At 45.2% G+C, this 22,500-nt stretch overlaps 1 protein-coding gene across 1 annotated transcript in view; it reads right to left on the bottom strand.

The window, feature by feature from the left end:
* The window catches only part of LOC125041513 (cadherin-related tumor suppressor-like), a 261,559-nt gene that overhangs the window by 81,493 nt on the left and 157,566 nt on the right, over positions 1-22,500 (bottom strand). The window contains 3 exon segments of the mRNA XM_047636528.1: positions 8,840-8,986; positions 13,546-13,632; positions 18,357-18,665. Of these exon segments, the coding sequence (XP_047492484.1) occupies positions 8,840-8,986; positions 13,546-13,632; positions 18,357-18,665 (543 nt within the window).

Raw genomic sequence — 22,500 nt, 5'->3', positions numbered from 1 at the left:
TCAGTGAAATGATCCTGGGAGTGGAACTGTGTGTGTGTGTGTGTGTGTGTGTGTGTGTGTGTGTGTGTGTGTGTGTGTGTGTGTGTGTGTGTGTGTGTGTGTGTGTGTGTGTCTGTGTGTGTATGTGTGTGTGTGTGTGTGTGTATGTGTGTGTGTGTGTGTGTGTATGTGTGTATGTGTGTATGTGTGTGTATATGTATGTATGTGTGTATGTGTGTGTGTGTGGGTGGGTGGGTCGATGTTTAGGTGCGTGTGTGTGTGAACCCAGAAAGTACTCAAATAGTACATTCCGAGTGTTACGCTGGAGTGGTTTCGTACTACGGCAGGATAAGGCAAGTGCCCTCAATTTATTGGCTGCTGCCTCCCCGCCGCCAACACAGCGCGGTTGTATACCCAGGATTAGTTACAGAGGAAGAATGATGAACCAAGAGGAGAATGCATGATTATTTGCAGCATGAAAACAAAATACGTATGAAAAAATATAACAAAAAATAGCAATGAAAAGGATAATGAGAATGATCAAAATCAATAATGTTGATAATACTACTATCACTACTACTAATGATATCATTATTATCATTAATCTTCTTCTTACTACTATTATTAAAAGACCTTGAAAACGATCGTTCAAGAGGTACAATAATGAGTTCCCAGGCTGCGTCGAGAAAGAGAGAGAGAGAGAGAGAGAGAGAGAGAGAGAGAGAGAGAGAGAGAGAGAGAGAAGAGAGAGAGAGAGAGAGAGAAAGAGAGAGAGAGAGAGAAGAGAGAGAGAGAGAAGAGAAGAGAAGAGAAGAGAAGAGAAGAGAAGAGAAGAGAAGAGAAGAGAAGAGAGAGCGCGAGCGAGAGAGCGAACGAAGCCCGGAGCCCGGCCACCAGAGCGCCTATACCGTCACCTCGGCGCATCGTTAACCTAACCCATCAACTCCTCTTCCTTCATCGCCATCAGCGTCATTACCGACCAAGGGCAAGTGTGCGTTCTCTTTGGGCATGACGTCAGCTGAAGCGTACTCTGGGAATGTGCTGAAGCTGAACCCGGTGTGCCTAAGTTGATCGTGTGTGCTGTGATCTCGGTAAGGGCTACTGATTTACCACAGAGACTGGTAACACTTGGTAACACAGTGTCTGGTAATACGGTATTGCAGCTTCTTGTAAAATCTCCTGACAGTAGCATCGCTTCCATCTAATCCCTACTTTACCTACCCTATCATATTCTTTCATTAAACGGAGGTTCGCTCTTTGACCTATAAGGAAATTCAAAATTTAAAAAGATTTAAGTCTTCACCTCCCCAACCCCCACTAGAAAAAAAAATCCACAAACGTGACTACAAGAGATTGCTACCATTTTATCTTTTCAAGAGAAAAAAAAGAGGGAAAGAGAAAGGGCGAACGGAACTTAATTAGGGCAGAACAATAACGAAGTTCACGGGAACAAGCGATAGCATCACGAAGCCGAAGGAACCGTCCACGCATTCGAACAAATCAAGCGTTCGGCCATGCGAGGGGTGCGCGGGGCTGAGGAGAAATATTTTCGTTCCACCTGAGCTTCTACATTTTCGCAACCGTGCAAAATAAAAGAGAGAAAGGGAGAGAATGAAATATTAAAATTGCAATAACCCCGTAACGGTTCGGTTGCCTTCATAAAATATAATGAAGTAGCCTGCCACAGATGCGGATCGGGGAGCACCGTGCCATCAAGGGGAGCAATGTGTAAATAATGTGTTGGATCTTATGTCATCTTTGATGATTTAAAAACAATGACATTATCATTATAGAAAAAAAAATCAGAATATACATAAGCATAAACAATTACAAACAACCATCAACTGCTATTACATACGCAATTCACCCACGAAATAATACATTTACACACACATATACATGGAGATATATACAAATAAACCGCGTATAACAGCGTGATTATACTACGAACACGACCTGCCGGAATGCTCAGAATCAAACGTAATCAAATGTGTAATATTTTCATGATCAACCGAAACCAGCTGGATGAATAATTCAAGTGATGAGGGTACATATATTAAAAACGATAATAAAGGCAGTAGTAACAATACTGGCAGCAGCAGCAGCATAAATAGAATTAGCAGTAGTAGTAATAGTAGTAGTAGTGGTAGTAGTAATAGTAGTAATAGTAATAGTAGTAGTAGTAGTAGTAGTAATAGTAATAGTAGTAGTAGTAGTAATAGAAATAGTAATAGTAGTAGTAGTAATAGTAATAGTAATAGTAATAGTGATAGTAATAGTAATAGAATAGAAGTAGTAGTAGTAATAGAAGTAGCAGTAGTAGAAGTAGTAGTAGTAGTAGTAGCAATAGTAGTAGTAGTAGTAGTAGTAGAAGTAGTAGTAGTAGTAGCAATAGTAGTAGTAGCAATAGTAGTAGTAGTAGTAGTAGTAGTAGTAGTAGTAGTAGTAGTAGTAGAAGAAGAAGTAGTAGTAGTAGAAGTGGTAATAGTAGTAGTAGTAGTAGTAGTAGTAATAGAAGAAAAAGAAAAAGAAGAAAAAAAAAAGAAGAAGTGGTAGTAGTAGTAGCAGCAGAAGTAGTAGTCGTAGCGCTAGTAGTTGCAGAAACGACAAAAAAAAAAAAACAGATGAAAATAAAATAAAATGTAGCTACATTAAAACTGGAAGAAGCAAAAGAGAATAACGCAGGCAAGAGAGAAGGGAGCTAGATCGGAGTGAGGGCAGAGGAAGGGAATGAAGCAAGGGAGAAGGGAGAGGAGGGAGTAGGAGGAGGAGGAGGAGGAGGAGGAGGAGGAGGAGGAGGAGGAGGAGGAGGAGGAGGAGGAGGAGGAGGAGGAGGGGGAGGGGGACGAAGCAAGGGTGGGTGAGTGGAGGAACGGGGGGATGAACCAAGGGAGGGGGGAGTGGGGGGGAGGGCGCATCCATTACAGCAACAGGCGAATTTATTCATAACAGACAAGTACCAATTAGAATCTTCATCACAGATCTGAAACGGCGTCACTGGTTATCAATTTTTCAAACGTTTCAGCACGCACAGTCATCAACTCATTCATCGTCGGTCACCTGACTTACTCTTTCTAATTGTTATTGATGTTGCAACGTAAACGAATGAAGCCCGGGTGTTCGATTGCCCTCGTTAGGTGTTTGATATATAGGACGTGACATTGCCTTGTCAGAGAGCTCGTTCGCTGTCGTGCACGCATACGGACGCAAGCCGTGTCACTAATGGTCTACGAATATTTGTCTATGGGACATTTTTTTAGGAGATTTTCGTCGCATCTGAGTGTTTTACGTTTCTTTATTCTTCACTTTCTCTTCCTACTTTTATTTCTTTCTCTTTCTCTTTCTCTTTCTTCTCTCTCTCTCTCTCTCTCTCTCTCTCTCTCTCTCTCTCTCTCTCTCTCTCTCTCTCTCTCTCTCTCTCTCTCGGTTATTAGAAAGCATAATTTCGTGAGGTGGAAAAAGTGACTGACCATTAAAGAAGGCGACTCGTCATCCACGTTGCGCAATGGATGAAAGTAATAATTTCTTATTTTTTTCTTGCTCATTATATATATTTCTGTCTGTCTGTCTATCTTCCTATTTGTCTATCTTCCTGTCAGACTATCTACCAATCTGTCTATTTGTGCATCTGGAGGGGGAGGGGGAGGGGAGGGGGAGGGGGAGGGATACTGGAGGGAGGAAGAGGACGTAGGAGGGGAGAGATGAAGGGAAGGGGAGGGGGGGGGAGGGGGAGGAGGTGACGGATGCTGAAGGGGGAAAGGAGGGAGAAAGTCGTGTCTTAAGGGAAGGGGGTAGAGGCTACGGAGGTAAGGGGGCTGAGGTGTAAGTGTAGGGGCATGAAAGTGAGGGGAAGGGGAAGGGTATGAGAGAGATGGGGTAGGGGCAACAAGGAAGATCTGAGGGGTAGGGCACCGAGGGAGATCTGAGGGGTATGGGCATGAAAAGGAGAGTTGAGGGTAAGCCTACCATAAGGAGATGAAGGAATAGGGGGCACGAAAACGAAGGGTATTGGGCAGGGGCAGAAGATGAAGAAGTATTGGTAGGGGGTATGGATATCCCTCTAGATGGGGGAGAGGGGGTGTAGGGGCATCAAAGTTTGGGTGGAGGGAAGGAAGGGGGTGGGGGGGGAGGAGGTGGAGCGTGAAAGTACACCCAGTTGACTCTCTCTCTCCTCTAATTGGTCATTGGAAAGCCGTTTGAGGTCTTTAATTGTTTAAGATTGTAATTACTCTCTCTCTCTTTTTCGTCCCTTGAAGGTATCTCTTTTTTTTCTTTTACTTTTTTTTATATCACTTTTTTTCTTTATTTTTTTTTCTTTCATTTTTCTATACTTTTATCTGTATTGTTCAGAGTCCGGAACACGAGTCACTTTCATTTAGAGGTGTAGAACAAGTGTAGTAACTATAGAGTTGTGAGTCTGAGTGACCTGATATTCTAAAATATGTAGTTTCAACTTTTACCAGTAATATTCTTTTTCTTCTTTGTCTCTATCTGTCTCTCAGTCTCTCTTGCTCTGTCTCTCCGTCTCTCTCTTTCTCTCTTTCTCTATCTCTCTCCCTTCTTTCCTCCTCTTTCATTCTCTCTTCCCCCCCTTCCCTTTCTGCCTTCTATCACGCTCTCCCTAACTCTTCCCTCTCTCTCTGTCTCTCTCTCTCTCTCTGTCTCTCTCTCTCTCTCTCTTTCTCTCTTTCTCTCTCTCTTCCTCTCTCTTCCTCTCTCTTCCTCTCTCTTTCTCTCTCCTTCTCCCTCTCTCCCTCTTTCCCTCTCTCCCTCTCTCCCTCTCCCCTCTCCCTCTCTCCCCCTCCCCTCCCTCCCTCTTCCTCCCTCTCCTCCTCTCCTTCACTGTTGACTCAGAGCTAATCATTTCCCAGCGGCGACGATAACATGATGACAACACGTTCTGGAGACTATCAGCGGAATTGATAATATCATATTTATTTCATTCATCGACATTTGTCCAGGTGTTGGTACATCGAAATAACTTCCTGTGAGTAGGGACCACAGGGTTAATGCTTCCCATGATTGAAAGGGAGAGGCAGTATGTTTGCTCTCTCTCTCTCTCTCTCTCTCTCTCTCTCTCTCTCTCTCTCTCTCTCTCTCTCTCTCTCTCTCTCTCTCTCTGTGTGTGTGTGTGTGTATGTGTGTGTGTGTGTGTGAGTGTGTGTGTGAGAGCACAGCAAGGTGGGAGGTTAGGGGTTGGGGGAGAATAAATGAGAGATAAAGAAAGAAGGAAAATACATATATATAACAAAAAAATGAGAAATGAAGGACAGCATATAAGAATGAAAACCCTGAATGCATTTCGACAAGCTTATACGCCCTTAGAATGATTGAGCGACACAACGGGGGACTAAACTATATTGGAGAAAGACGTGATTGACTGTTATTGAGTTTACTGAGATATTACGGGGTTACTTTAAGTGAAACCATCCTAGGGTTCCAAGCTAAGCAAAATATTTTCTTACTGAGTACACATACACACACACACACACACACACACACACACACACACACACACACACACACACACATACACACACACACACACACACACACACACACACACACACACACACACACATACACACACACACACACACACACACACACACACACATACATACACACACACACACACACATATATATACAAAGAAAAAGAGAGAGAGAGAGAGAGAGAGAGAGAGAGAGAGAGAGAGAGAGAGAGAGAGAGAGAGAGAGAGAGAGAGATTTATGCAAGGATGTAAGCTTGTATATCATAATCAATGATACAATGTTTTTTTCATATGAACATATCCGACCTAAGCATTGATCAAACTCACAGTCTAACGTAGCACATGCTCACTAAAGATACACACACATACATGCTTTCTATTTGAAACACCACATAAAGATAAACACACACACACACACACACACACACACACACACACACACACACACACACACACACACACGCACGCACGCACGCACGGACACACGCACGCACGCACACACACACATTCGCATACCAACATAAGACTTTCCTCCATCTTCAAATGAACACACACACACGTGCACATCTATAGCTTCATAAACCCGTACATACATACAGTATACATAAACACATTAACACACACACACACACGCACACACAAACGGGTATACATATACCCTGTCTGTTAACGATCCGTGCTTAATGTGTTACACATGTATTTATGAAAAAAGCATGTTCAAATATTCAAATCTGTTGGTGTCAGGCGAATATGATCCCTAAACACTCATGCAATAGAGGCGGACAAAAACCTTCACTTAAACAGTTTTCGACACATTATCGGATGTTTTCCCGTTTCTTTAAACTAAACCTCTTGGCAATGTGAGAATGTGAGGGCAATAAGAAGAGGAAGAGAGACGCGAAGAAGAATAAATGAAACAAAAAGAAAAGAGAGAAGCACAAGAAAACGAATAAGAAGAAGAAGAAGAAGAAGAAGAGGAAGTGCGAGAGATCCTCAGCCGAGCTTCAGGTAGGACCGCCTTGGCTTCGCCTGAAATCCTAGTACAGATTATGGAATGTCAGTCTAGCCCTATCGCGCCGCACATTGGTGGAGGCTTTTCTTCGCTATTTCGCCTTTTCGCGTCCGTCCAGCGAGGGGTTTTGGCTCCCCGGGACGTGCGAGGGGAGCCTTTGCCCCCGGACGCCCAATAAACGCCAAGGGGGAAGCGCAAAGCCGAAAAATCAGGGAGGAATGTCGAGCTCCCACCAAACGCGTTGTGTTTATGCGACTCATGCCCAGGGGGGCTGGTGGAGGGAGGAGGGGGGGAGCATAGAGGGTGGTGGGGGGGACGCACGGGGAGAGGGGAGGGAGGGCGCGCGGAGAGGGGGAGCTAAGGTACGTTTATAATTAGCTGCGTTGTGATTCCTCGGTCATGTTGAGTCCTCACCGGCTCGGAATCTCTCAATACATGTTGCAAGTTGCACACCGAGCCTCATGGGGTGCAAATGGCAAGAAGTAAAAGGATCTGTGTGAGGCGGCGGCGGCGGCGGCGGTATTGCGGGGAGAGGGGGAGTAGGGAGAGGAGAAGGAGATGGAGGAGAGAGGGAGAGGGGGAGGAAAAGGAGGCGAGGAGGTGGGGTGATGGAGGGAGGGAGACGGAGGACGGGGTGGGGGAGAGGGGTGGGGAAGGAAGGGATACGGAGGAGGAGAGGAGGAGGGGAGGGGAGGGAGGAGGAAGGGGGAGGGGAGAAGGAGCAGGAGGGAGGGAGGGCGGGAGGGGGGTGCGTGGGGGCTTGATGGATGGAGGGACGAAAAAAGGTGGCCAGGCGATGCTGCTCTCGTTCGAACCTCATTAAGTAGTGGTAAATTAAAGGCCCCTTTTGGTTCATTATTCCGTAGCTTTTTCGATAGCGATCTCCGTAGGGCGAACGAGGCGAAGACGTCGGGGAGGGAACAGAGGGAAGTCCTCCAAGTGGTACTGTCATTAATTACTGATGGGCATCTCGAGGCCCGACCATGTAAATGCCCCCTCTTCGCTGCCTTCTGCTACGGCCCAGGCGAGGCTTAGAGTGGGCTCAAAAGTCTCCAGATAACCACACTGCATTGATTTAAAGCTAAATAAACTAGAGTGCGGGGCTACGGCACAAAAGGGCTGGCGCGCCGGCCGTTCGCTCTCGCAGAGCCCGACGCTGCGTCCGCTGAGGGCGAAGGCGGAGGCGGCGCTGGCGGGGGCGGTGACGGCGAGGAAAGCGGCGGCGTGGACAGGGAGGAGGGAACATGCACACGGATCGCTTACGGGACGGACGAGCGCGCCGAGGACAGGGCGCTCCGCCTCGCGCCTCGCCTCGGAACGCGGCCGACGCGCCTGGGCCGAGCGGGCGGGAGGAGGCCGAGCGCAGAGCCGCCTTGGGCTCCGCCGGCGAGAGCGGCGCTGCTTGCTGAGAGCGCGGGAGGCGGCTCAGGCGACGACCTCGAAGCGGAATTGAATCTTGCATTTTTATCACATGCATGTGAATAGTATATATGCTAATATGTACCTACAAATGCAGACTACCTCTCCCCCTTCAAGCTATCTCGCTCCTTTTCTCTCTCGCTCACAGACTACAACCTCACGCAGATATATATATATATATATATATATATATATATATATAGATATATATATAGATATATATATATATATACAACCACTTATATACATGTATATATACATGTATACATATATGTATTTGTATATGCACACACACACACACACACACACACACATGTGTACATGTATGTGTACACACACAAACACACACAAACACACACACACACACACACACACGAACATATATTTTTCTGTATGATTATATATATATATTTATATATCTATTCATCTATTGATTTATTTAGTAAGTAATTCCATAATAATAACTGTTGTTGATCCTATTGCTACTTATATTACAATACTACTATAGCCTGTTGCTTTACCATTACGACTGCTACTACTACTACTACTACTACTACTACTACTACTACTACTACTGCTGCTGCTGCCTCTTTTTCTTCTTCTTCTTCTTCTTCTGTTGCTATCTCCTACAACCTGTTTTCTTCTACTAACTATAAAAACACTAATGATAATAATAATGATAGCAATAACAGTCACAACAGAAACATTAACCAAAACAACAGCAGCAAGAACACTGGCACAAACAGCAAAGCACAAAATCAAGCCACTAACAGATCACACCATCAAAAACGGAAAGAAGAAAAACGAGAAATAACAACAATAATAAGAGAAATAACAACAATAATAAGAAAAATAACAACAATAATAAGAGAAATAACAACAATAATAAGATAAATAACAACAATAATAAAAGAAAAAAGCACTTCTTCATTTACCTGTTCATAGTCGAGCCTGGAGGTGAGAGTGAAGACGCCCGTTTGGGGGTTGAGGGAGAAGACGTCGTTCCCCCAGTCGGAGATGACGGTGTAGGAGACCTGGCCGTTAGTGCCTTCGTCCGCGTCCCAAGCCGTCACCTGCCCCACCTGTGCCGCGGGAGGAGAGAGGAAGCTCAGTTATTGTGTGCTTGCTTGATTGGGTGTGTTGCTTAAACGTTTCTTTTCTTTTGTTTTACTTGTAATGTTGGTTGGTTTGAGAGCGTTTTTTTTTATTGTTTGTATGTGTTTTTTTAGCCTTATTGAATGTGTTTCTATTTGTTACGTGGTTTGTTTTATGGTTAGAGTTTATTTGTTTTGTTTTCTAATCTAGTTGCATCGTATGGAAAATATATGATATAACATAATATCAAGGTTTCTGTATCTATTTGAAACACGTATTCTGATACAGAGAGATAAATGAACACGAGGGCTTTTCGCAGCTAACGGGCAGCTACAGTGGCTTTAAAGGCTGTAACGTGTTTGATGGAGCAACTCCTATTAGTAAGGTTACTCGCTCTGCGGGTTCATCGCCATCGTCAGGGCGCGCGAGCCACCCGTTCCTCGTGCCCCATACACACACACACGCGTTCGTTCACTCACACGGACGCAGACACAAAAACAGGTAGACACACACACACGCACACAAACACACACACACACACACACACACACACACACACACACACACACACACACACACACAAACACACAAACACACACACACACGAAAAATAGACATGTACAGACACCCACCCACAAGCACGAGACCAGACGCCACAGATGCCCCAGCCCCCGTACAAGTAACTCGAGGCCCAGCACATACACACTGCTATGGGAGGGCACCGAAGGGGAGAGCGAGCGAGAGGTCACAGCCGGAGCCACAGCGAGGCCAGGACCGCCAACGCTTCTAATTGGTCATAAAGTTCGTTAAGGGATACATAAATTTCAAGGCGGGCGCCCCGACTGCCAGATATGTACGAAGTCGGGCCGACGCTCGCCTACAGTGTGGCTGGGATGCGCACCCCGACACAGCGGAGGGGAGGCCACCGCGATTCTCGGGGACACAAACGGACACACAGGTCGGGTCTTCTTCCTCGTCGGCGTATGGGCACGCTCATGTCCCCCATGCCAAGACGAGGGGGAGGGTCCAACCATGCCCAAGTCACTCAACATGTCAGTCATACATCATTTCTTCTCTTCAGTAATTCAACACACATTCCATCAGTACCTGGAGCGTTTCAGACATACTCCTGTTTCATATGAATATTAACACAGTAAAGCTTCAATCTAAAGGATAGTCTTCGCTTTGCATAACCATCACAGTACATCATCTTCTTGATTCAGAATGAACATTACCTATGTTCGGTTTATAGGATAAGTATATACAATTCTCCTCTGATTTTGCCGTAAATGTTAAGAAAAAAAATTCAAGTATGCTTTTCTGCCTAGTGCCTATTCATACGTCATATCATAGTCATAATTTGTCACATGTTTGCTACATTTCAACATGCCTCTCAACGACAGTCAACAACCACCCCCGTCTTGCTACATTTGTGTCACAATTTCCTTTTAACTGAAGCGAAAGAGTTCAACAAATCTTCCACATCCTGTCACGCTCCTGCCGCAGGTCTCCTTACTCAGCACCAAAGCCATAAAGATGTCTGGACTCGTACCATAGTTTCACCACATCTTGCTTAAGCTCCGAACCGCTTTGTGCTACGGAGCAGGCAGTGACACCGCTTCATTCCCCACAGTGCCAGTCTCTCCGAATCTCTCTTAAAACCTTTGCAGGCAAGACGGACCATAGAGGAATGTCGATGCGCGAACAGACGCTGGTCTCTCCACACATCCCCAGACAGTCGGGTCGTCTCCATGAGTTCAAGATATGCCAAAAATCCTACTGAAATCCCGCCAGAATGCGGTTAATGGATGCGAGTCTACGGTAGCTCCGAGACGGGACCGTGAGGCCTCGAATCGCTAATCGTTCCCTCGGATTGTGTACCTTCGCCGTCTCCAATCGAAGAGCGGTGGGAGGCTAAGAGGTAGAATGATGGGTGTGGCGGGGAGAGAGAGAGAGAGAGAGAGAGAGAGAGAGAGAGAGAGAGAGAGAGAGAGAGAGAGAGAGAGAGAGAGAGAGAGAGAGAGAGAGAGAGAGGGGGGGGGGGGGAGAGAGAGAGAAGGGGGAGGGATAGAGGGAGAGGGAAAGGGAGGGAGGGAGAGTGAAGGAGAGAAAGAAAAAAGAAAGAGCGAGAGAGATAGGGGGAGAGAGAGAAACAGAGGACAAGGGACTCTATTGGAACAAGAGAGCGGAATGACGGAGTAGATTTAAGAGAAAGGTTTCGGGGAATTGGGGCGCGAAGGAAATGGGCGAATGAAAACCAAAGGACATAATAAAAAAAGGATAATAATAAGATAAAAAAAAAGCAACGGATACAAAGTCAAGAAAAGATCAGTCGAATGGTTTTGTAATAAACATATGGAACAGTAAGAGAAAAAAAATGAAAAGAAAATTCAAACAATATTACGAAAAAAATAAGAAGAGGAATGTGATGAAAATAAATAACAGGGATAAATGAAGAAAATAAAATACAGACACATTCGAAGATGAGGAACATGGGCTGGTTGTCTATTCAAAATGGGAAAAAAAGACATTTGTAAATTTCATTTCCCGAAAGTCCTCTCCAGCAAGTCATTTTCTTAATTAATGTCTGGCACTCTCTTAATATTTCTGTCTCTCTGTCATTCTCTTAATATTTCTGTCCCTATGTCATACTCTTAATATTCCTATCTCGGTAATTTTCTTAGTATTTCTGTTTCTCTGTCATTCTCTTAATATTTCTATCTCTGTTATATACATATACCTACCTATCGGTCTATTTACCTATATATTTCTATCTGTTAACCTAACTCTATCAATCATCTATGTCTGTATATCTAGATATCTCCCTATCTATCACTTTATCTATCAATCTATACCTAGCATCTTATCCATTTATCTGGCAATATACCTAACAACCCATAAGTCTATTCAATAACCTATCGATTTAATCATCCGTCTGTATACCCGTTTATCCTTACACGACACCGAACTTTTTTTTTTCTTTTTTTGTGGAGGGGGCGGGGGGCGGGGGGGGGGTCAAAGGAAGAAAAGGAAGAAAAAATGAAGTCAAAAGCGATCAGATTCACGCGCAAGGACGACGCACAATACCGGATTAATCTTTGTGAAAATAACAGAATAAAAGAAGTCTTTATTGGATGTATGTACCGATTATTATTGTTCTTATTTTGATCATTATCACTGATATTATCAAAATTACCATTATCATCTCCTGGTTATATGTTTTATTATCACTATCATCCTCATCATTCTTTATGAAAGTCGCGGTTATCGTAATTTGAAAAGGTAAGTTTCATTCCGAATCTGTCGTGGTGCCGCTCGAGTCAAAACCCAAGTAGCTTTTGGACGAGTGGTAAAATATCCAAAGAAACACGGCGGTGAGCTTGTAGTTTATTGAGACAAAATACTCGCTTAGCAAACCAGGACCTAATTAAAACACTAACCTTCATATAAAGGCTACACCAGATTAATTTCTTTATCGAGTCGAGCAAAATACGATTAATTTCTGTTGGTCTTCGATTCCCTTATTCGGCACACCGCTCGGGATGAAAATAAAAGAAGAAATAAAAACAAAAACTTATGTTAATCAAGCAATCGGGATGAGGGCAGTTAAGTATATAAAAAAAGAATGCACGGAGATAGAGAGCGTGGGCGTGCGTGTGTGTGTGTGTCCGACCATCCACCTTGCCAGACTCGCCAACAGGCACGTATCTCTGAACATCAGTCGTTATTGTGCACTACTGGCTGTCAGGACATCACTAACTGGCAGGTGATACACATCAGTGGCTGACACACGTAAGATGTGTACAACCAGCAGCTGACGCAAACAAATGATGTACACACGGCCTTTGACGCACACCGCTGAGCCATGTCGTCTCGCGCAGACACACTAGTGATGGACATCTTCGGCCTCTCGAATGTATTACGTTCAACAACAATTGATAAAAATTAATGAACCACAACAGGTAGGGGCAGACATCGCGCTGCCTCACCTGGTGTTACCTGTCGATCCACAGTCGCGGGGACACAAACACACACACAAGCTCTCTCGTTCCTCTCTTTCTCTTTCTTTCTCTCTCTCTCTTTGTCTCTGTCTCTGTCTCTGTCTCTGTCTCTGTCTCTGTCTCTGTCTCTCTCTCTCTCTCTCTCTCTCTCTCTCTCTCTCTCTCTCTCTCTCTCTCTCTCTCTCTCTCATACATATACGCACCTACATTTGCATAATCGTCCACACACATGCGGTCTTTCTCTCACATACATATACATTTACATATAAACGCAGTCACACACAGAAACACACACACGAACAAACCCACACACACATATAAACAAAGACGAAACATCTGGAACATACACAAAATATATATACGAAATAAAAAGAAAAAAACCCACACAAACGGAAACAACATCAATATTCAATCAAATCCAAAACAAAACATAAAACATACAAACGAACAAAAAAACACAAACACAAAACACACAAATAAAAACAAAAATAAAAAAAATGAACAGACGACGGAACCCAAAAGTAAACAAACGGCGAGCGCCTTACCTTGGAGCCTCGGTGAGCGTCTTCGGGAATGTCGAAGGAGTAAGCTGGCTCGTGGAACACAGGCGGGTTGTCGTTCGTGTCCGTGACCTGTCGGGGCAGAAGAGGTTATCAGTGTACGTTCATTTTATCATTGTTATCGTTGTTTCCTTGCTGTTGTTGTTGTTGTTGATGTTGGTGTTATTATTGTACTTGTTTGGATTACCGTTATTATTGTTTTTTTGTTATATGATTATTCTATCAGTATTATTATCATCCTTATTACCCTTATGATTATTATCCACATTGTTATTATTATTGCTGTTGTTATTGTTATTATCATTACCATTACTATTATCATTATTATCTTATATTTGTATCATCATTATTATTAATCTTATATTTGTATTATCATTATTATTATCGATACCATCATTATTACCATATCATCATCATCAATATTATTGTTATCGCTTCTGTTATCACTGTTGTTTCCCATTTTCCCTTTTCTTCTGTTTCTCTCCTTTGACATTGCTTCAATTTCACAAAAATCCTCTTCCAACCCTTCTCCTTTTCCCTCTGGTCTCTCCTTCTCCCTCCCCCCCCTTTCCGTAGCATCTCTTCAGCTTCCCTCTTCTCTTCTCTCCGTATCTTTCCCCTACCTTCTTCCCTTCTTCTTTTCTTATTTCCATGATTTTCCATTCCCATATCTCTTTCACCTTTTCTTTTCTTTTTCTTGCTCCTATCACCCCCTTTCTTAACCTATCCCTCCCACCCTCCTCCTTCCCCTCCCCCCTCCTCCTTCCCCTCCCCCCCCCTCCTCCTTCCCCTCCCCCCCTCCTCCTTCCCCTCCCACCCTCCTCCTTCCCCTCCCACCCCCTTTCATCCCCTACCCCCGCGTCCTTCCTCCCTTCCTACCCGCCCCCATCCTGCCCCCACACCCCTTCCCCCCAACCCTCCCCCAGAGGCCACAAGAATTAATCCGCGATGCATGTAAATCGTAGCCAAGTACGGTGATCGTGGTATCTGCATAGCCTACTAACAACGAGCTCCATTTTGGACGACAAGCACGGCACCGCTCATTAGGCCGCGAAACGACCGTCATCGAGGCCAACCATCATTTCCTGCCCCGCGCCTCTTTCGCAATTGCTCACCGGGTTGCACGTAATCACCGGGAATCCCCTGTTGACGTGTCTATCACCCCTCCCCCCCCCCCCTCAACTTTTCTAATGTCTGTCTACGTCCATACCTTGCGTTTTTGTTTTTTGTTTTCTTTGCCACCTACCTATTTTTCGTTTCTCTTTCCCTATCTTTAATTTCGCTTATGTTTTTTCCCCTTCCTTTTTTCTCCCCTTTTTACTGCTCTTCTTTCCCTCCTTCCTCCTCTCCAGTCTCCTCATCTCCCTACTCCTCCCCCTTTCCCCTCCCCCTCCCTCCCTCTTCCTATTACCCCCACCCCATTACCCCCCCTCCTCCTCCTCCTCCTCCTCCCTCCGCGTAAATCGATAATGTGGCTTTTGCGAAGAGGTTGCAAGGGGCGTCTTGAAGCTACGAGGGGGGGGGGGGTCGACCTTGAGAAGGCTTTGAGGGACGGGGGGGGGGGGGGACCGATCTTCTGCCTCCTAGGATGCAGAGGGAGAGTGACGGGGTGAAAGGGGGGGGGGGATGAAAGCTAATGTACTGTTTTTTTCCGGATAATGGTCATATTATGTTGTTGTTTTTTTCGAACATAAAGTTTTCTTTGTATTAACGAAAGGCCTATTTGAATCAACATTACAGGAACATTTTTTTCCCCATTAGACTGAAATGAAACATGTATTTCATTTCACAATAAATATCCTTCTAATTTTGACCTTCATAATAACATTTTAAGAAAATGTATACATTTACACTTCTGTGGAAATGCAAATAAGATAAGAACAAATGATAAAAACAAATGAAAAAAAAAAGCAATACTGCAAAGTTGTGTGACAAGGAACACTTTCTGCAACCATGCAAGTGAAGCTTAATTGGTATATCAATTAAATTAAAAACGCATATACATATACAAATAAGAGCAGGTGCTGCACTAATTGGTATGAATATTGATAAACATATTAATTAGTTGGCAACAGGAGGCCAGACAAAATTAATCTTTCAAAAACCTTTTAGGTTGACTAGTGCATCTCGCGTCTGGGTTTCTTGCGCTGTATTACCACCGCGCGTGCATGTCGTATTGTCATTTACACAAATTTGCTTTTAATTCACGCGCGCATATATATACATATACATACATGCATACACACACACACACACACGCACACACACACACACACACACACACACACACACACACACACACACACACACACACACACACATATGCATCCGTGCATGTGTGTTGCGTTCATCTTGCCTACCATTTGCATGCTTATCAATGTTAATCCTATTGTTATTCTCTTTACCTGCATTATCAAATAATAGTTATTATACAGTGGTGCTCTTACTGTTGTCATTTTCATTATCACTGAGTGACATAGAAAAAGCAGAACCTATTGTTTCGTTACTTTTGCCATGCTTATAATTACCATTTTGCTTTTGATTGAAACCCTCGGTATACAGACCGTGAGAAGCGCCCTCGGTGGCCACTCAAAGTGCTTTTCTGGCTTCTGCCTAACTATATAGCTTCTCTTGTTACCTTTCTACACTATCTCTCTCTCTCTCTCTCTCTCTCTCTCTCTCTCTCTCTCTCTCTCTCTCTCTCTCTCTCTCTCTCTCTCTCTCTCTCTCTCTCTCTCTCTCTCTCTCTCTCTCTCTCTCTCTCTCTATCTATCTATCTCTATCTATCTGCCTATCTCTCTTTCTCTTCTGCCCCCTTTTTCGATTTGCTACTTTTCTGTGTCGATTTTGATTTTCCTTTCGTTATTCTTCGTACCATCTTTGGTCCCATCTTTTCATCACCCTTTTTCGTCACCTCTTTAACACCTGCTCTCCCTATTTCCTGTTCTTTCTCTGGCTCCTATTTCCTCCCTCCCGCCCTTACCACCGTGTTTCTTCCCTTTTCTTCATTTCCATTCTTCGCTTTTCTTTGCTTTCTACTCCTTGCCTTTCTTTCCTTATCTTCCTATCAATTCCTCCATTCCTCTCTTCATTTTCCAGACTCCTGTCCCTCCCCTCTTCGTTCTCTTTGTTTCTGTCCTACTCCTTTTCTCTGTCTCTCCCTCGGCTTCTTTCTTTCCTTCTGTTCTCTTACCCCCCCCCCCCCCCTCCTGCATCTCCGCATCGTCTTTCCTTCCATCATCCTAGATTGTCCTCTGTCCATTCCTTTCCCTACCCTCACCTCCCATTCCTCCCTCCTCCCCATTCCCTCCTCTTCCTCTTCCCCATCCTCCCTTCCCTCATTTCCCTGCCCCCTTTCCACCTTCTCTTCTTCTCCCTCCCCATCTTCTCTTTCTCTCCCTCCCCATCTTCTCTTCCTCTCCCTCGCTATCTTCATCCTCTTCCTTCCCACCTTCTCTTCCTCTCCCTCCCCATCTTCTCTTCCTCCCTTCCTTCACTTTCCTGCCCCCTTCCCACCTCCTCTTCTTCCTCATCCTCCCATCCACCATCTCTTCCTACCGGCCTCTGATCCTAGCGGTACCAGTCCACAGGAGAGAGAGAGCGAACGCGTGCTACCCGGACAAGGGAGGTGCATAAACTGCCAAATACGGGACCGAGTGCGCCTGCGTGACCCAACTCCGCAACACGACGGCGCGCGAACAAAGGAGAAAAAAGGGGAACACGACGTATGGATTTTGAGAGGGTGGAAGCGGCTGCAGTGGGGATAGCGGCGACCTTCTCTTCTGTAGACCGCTGTTTGTGTCTGTAGGGGTGTGTGTATGTGACCTGTTTGTTTTATAATGGTATATGCAGCCGTATGCCTTAGTACGGGTGTGCTATGTGGGGCTACGTGTGTATGAGTGTGGATGTTCTGGGGATTTGGTTGCAGCGTCTGTGCGTGTGTATGCGATCGTGTGTCTGTGTGTACATGTGTGTGTGTTTTACCTGGGTATATGTATGAAGACATATATTCATGCATTTTTGAGATAGATAAACAGACAGAAAAATAGATAGACAGATGGACAGATAAAGAGAGAGAGGAGGGAGAAAAATATGTAGATAGATTAAGAAAGAGAGAGAGAGGCGAGAGAAAAATAGATATAGAAATACTAAAATAAAGAGACAGGGAAATAGAATAGAAACACCAAAAGGATAAAAGAAAAGAAAAGAAAAAGTATAGAAAGGAGAGGAGAGAACGTGTAACCGAAGCAGGTTGGGAGAACAGGAAGAGAGAGATGTAGAAGGAGATGAAGAATGCAACTTTTCACGCGGCAAAAAAGGAACGGCGGCGCTTCGGAAAAGCCTCGTTGATTATTCCACGCGAGAGAGAAGGGGAAGGAGGAGACGAAGAAAAAGACGGAGGTAATAAATCCTAGAAAGATAGAATGAGGATAATGAGGATATCGCGAAGAGGGAAGTAATGTGTAAATAAGTGTAAGAATAAGAAGAAGTGAAGGAAAAGGCAATGAAAATATAAGTAGGTTAAGTATGCGTACAAATACAGTTGGTATTCAAAAGTATAAGTAAAAGCAGAATTACAGAAAGGAAGGAAGAGGCAATGCTTGGATGAATAATGGGAGTTATTGAAACAAAGAAAACATACACAAGACCCATGATCATGTCCCATTACCCCAACTTAGCAAATAATAACAACAGCAACAAAAATAACATATAAAAGCTGACCGACTTCATAGCCACTTCCCCATTTCAAAAATAACAAACCCCACAACATCGCCGGAAAACAAGCCCTTCCGTACCCCTATGTAGATGGTGGTGTCCGTGTACTGCTCCCCGTCGTCGGCGCGGACGGTGAGCTGGTACTCGCTCTTGGTCTCCCTGTCGAGGGTGTCCTGGAGGCTGAGCTGTCCCGTGGAGGCGTCGAGGGTGAACTTGTTGTCGTCGCCGTCCACCAGGGAGTAGGTGAGGGTGCCGAGGGTGTCCGGATCGGTGGCCCTAAGGGTGGCGATCTGGCGGCCGGCGAGCATGTCTTCGGACACGGTGAAGCGCAGAGGGGACTCGCCGAAGGAAGGAGGCGAGTCGTTCTTGTCGAGGACTGTCACTTGGACCTGTGGGAAGAGAGGGCGCTGGGTTAATGCCTTGTTTGACGAAGGTTAGATTTGTCAATTATTCAGTAGAAAAAAAAAAAAACGAATGAATACGCTCACAATAAACGAAGAAATAAGCAAATTAATAAAGGAATAAATAAATATACATACACACATATAAATAGAGAGATAGGGAGATAAATATACATTAAAGAGAACTTGCAAAAACCATCCGCACACACACTCTCGCCTCTCTATAACAAGCGCTCAATAAACTGCCACAAGGCCTCACCACTTGCGCTCTTTTATAACCTCAATTACACCAAGTGTGAGAACCTCTACACTTTTTGCAACTGCCCTCTTTGTTTATATTTATTTAAACCTTACGAGGCGATGCGCACACACACGTATACACACACGAACATTTACATCCAACACACAGCTCCCTCTTCGGGCAAAGATACACGCAGACGTCGCAGCAGAAATCATGCCAATGCTAATAAAGCTTATGATGCAACAGCGGCGTTGATAAAGATTGATCGCATATTTTACAGTGTCATCATTATGAATGTTACTGCAAAAACATGAATTATTAACGATGACAATGAAGTCTTACAAGAGTCTATGACACCAAGTGACATCCGCAGCATAATAAAAGATGTCAAGGTAACCGCATTATGTTATGTAATGTAATCGAGATATATATATATATATATATATATATATATATATACACACATGTGTGTGCGTGTGTGTGTGTGTGTGTGTGTGTGTGTGTGTGTGTGTGTGTGTGTGTGTGTGTGTGTGTGTGTGTGTGTGCATGTGTATGTATGTGTGCATGTATGTGTCTATGTCTGTATATACAAGAGGCAGCAGAGCAGAAGAAATGTGTTCATGTCCAGAATCCAGAGTAAATAAAGAGAAAACCGCAATCGCCATTGCAACATAAGAAGGAGCCGTGGAAATACTCCGGCCCAGAGCGCAAGCAATGACAACCACAAGCGAGTGATTGACTCGAGACAAATTGGACACGTAAATGACATGACAAAACACCACATGCGGCGCGATAAACAAACGGGCGAGATAGAGATGACACACAGGCTTCCAGCGGGCGAGGAGCACTTTGAGGGGGAAGGGGAGGCGTCGGGCGTCACCTCCCCCTCCCCCTCCTCCCTACCTCTTGCCCCCTCCCCCCCATTCTTCTGTCATTTGGCATTGCTATTTCTTTCTCCTTCCTCGTTTCCTTTACTTACTGTCTCCTGATCTGTCTACTCATTCCATACTCCTCATTCTTATTCTTTTCCTCCTCTTTCCCCCTCCTCCTCCTCTATTTCTGTTCCTCTCCCTCTTCGCCCCCCCCCCCCCCCGTTCCTCCTCCTCTCCCATCTCCACCTACTCCTCCACCTCCAACTCCACCGCCTCCCCCTCCTCCTCCTTCTCCTCCTCCTCCTTTTCCTCCACCTCCTCCACCTTCTCCTTCTCCTCTTCCTCCTCCCTCTGCCTCCCCCCCCCCCCGCCGCCCCTAAATCAGCTGGATAGACAAGAAGGTTTTCTCAAGCCAAGTGTAAGTCGATATTACCTTTTCCATCTTGGCAACATGACCTAAGTGGGTGGTATTCGCCGGCGCCTTTATATTGAATTTACTGCCGTCTTGTTTTTGCACTTTTAAGGAAAATGTTAAGATGAAGGAGAGCGTTTAACGAAGAGTTAATGACATCTGGATTTGGTATTGTTTTTGAAGTCTTTGCTTTGGCGTAGAACAGTTTTATGCCTGTTCCTGTTTATCGATGAGTATGTGTACATGAGTGGAATGATACGCTCAAAGACACACACAAGCTTACACACACACAAACATCCCCCCCCCCCCTCTAACACCTTCCACACACAAATCACCTCCTCTCCCACAAACACAAACACACACTCACACTCAAACACACACACACACACACACACATACCCCCACACACAACCCCTCACCCCCACCTCCACCCCCAACGCAAGTAGTCCACCGCACGCACACATGGCACGGCCGAAGTCCTCATCTCCCTTCACGAACACGTCTTGATCGGTTCTTAGAAGACGTCTGGAGGTGCACACGTGGACGCCCGATGGAGGCCGGTTCTCTCGCCGTGATATATTACTGTCATTGTCGGCGGCAAGGCGGGGGGAGGGGGGGATGGAGGTGGGGGGGAGGTGCAGGAAGGGGAAGGGGATGAGAGAGGTATTGGAGGGGGGGATGTTGGAGAGGGATGGGGTTGGGGGAGGTGTTGGAGGAGAGGAGAGGTGTGGGAGGGGGACTGTCGGAGTAGGTGTGGGAGGGAGGAGTGGAGATGTGGGTGGATAGTCAGGGAGGGAAGGGAGCAGTGTAGGAGGGGGAGGAAAGGAGAGGGGGAAGAGATAGGTAACGGACTTTGCTTTCTTTTTCTGCTTTAACGGCAACTGATGGATATGCCCAAAAGGCCTATTGCTCTTTTTTGAAGAAGAAGAAACACGACACGACTTTGTCCACCGCTTGGGCTGCCTTTTCCTCACCTCCTGCTCTTCATCATGTCCGTCTTTCATTCTCTCTCTCTCTCTCTCTCTCTCTCTCTCTCTCTCTCTCTCTCTCTCTCTCTCTCTCTCTATCTCTCTCTCTCCCTCCCTTCTGTCTCTTTCTCTTCTCTTTCCTCTTCCTTCTCCTCCTTCTTCTACAATACTACTTCTCCTTGTCTTGGCAATATCTTCTTTTATATTCATTTATTTTCTCTACTTGACGCAGGTAGTTGACGGGATCTGCGCGCCCTTCCTCCCAGCCCCTGCACCGTCGCCAGCAGGAGGCTGCGCACGACACCGAGATCTACGACCTCTAGCACGACCAGTAGCCGTGGGTGATACCAGGCGCTCTGGATGAGTATTGATAAGGAAGCCACTTCAGAGGTTCCTGTCTTCCTATCAATCATTCAGTTTTTTTTTTCTTTTTTTATTATTTAATTGTATTGCCACGACTCTCTCACCATAACAAAGTGCAACAATCGGCCCACGCAAGCGAGACCCCGGCCACCCTCTCCCACGAGCATCCCCTACCCCACCCCTCCCCTCTCGCCCCACCCCTCCCCTCCCCGACGCCAAGCCGTTCGCCGTCCCCTCTGGAAGTCGGACGACCATCGTCTTCCCAGAGCGCACAACCCCAGGAAACCCACAGGACGACCCTTCCTTCTCACGACCGGACGCCCCCTTTCCCTCTAAGGAACCTCCCCTTTCCCGAGTACCCAAGGGCTTTGGGGTCCGCGCGAAAGACCCGCCCACGTCATTCCGTTGGAGTCGAGATCTGGGACGCAGATTTGGGAACGAAAAAAAGGAAAAGAAAAGAGAAAATGAGGCTTTTTGGTTGACGAGGGGAAATTCTTTCGCTCATACCGTCGAAGGCTTTAAGAGGTACATGCATTTCTTCGCCTCTGAGTTCAGCGCTTTGGAAAATAGGAGAGAAAAATAATGGAATGCAGGAAGAAGAATTTTCTAACCGCTTGCATCAGACAGTGAAATACAAAAAAAGGTGTATAATCTTACGATGTAATCCAACTACGTATATTTTCTCACATAAATGTATTATCTTCTACATTATTTCTTTTAAAATTCATATCCTTTTTTATTTATCCTTTTTTTTTTTTTTTTTTTTTTAGCAATTCACTATATATTTCTGATTCCAACGCATTTTCTTTAAAGTTCTCAAAGTTTTTTTCTTCAGCTGTTCATAAGGCGCGGGAGAGGGGGCGGTGGAAGGAGGGTGGGGAAGGGGGTACAGAGGGAGAGAGAGAAAAACGTTCTTGTATCATTATGCATATGCCATCAATCCCGACTTTGTCATTACTCGTCCACG

The sequence above is a fragment of the Penaeus chinensis genome, chromosome 30, assembly GCF_019202785.1.
Source record: "Penaeus chinensis breed Huanghai No. 1 chromosome 30, ASM1920278v2, whole genome shotgun sequence".
NCBI lineage: Eukaryota > Metazoa > Arthropoda > Malacostraca > Decapoda > Penaeidae > Penaeus > Penaeus chinensis.
This window is presented reverse-complemented; position numbering and strand designations above follow the sequence as displayed.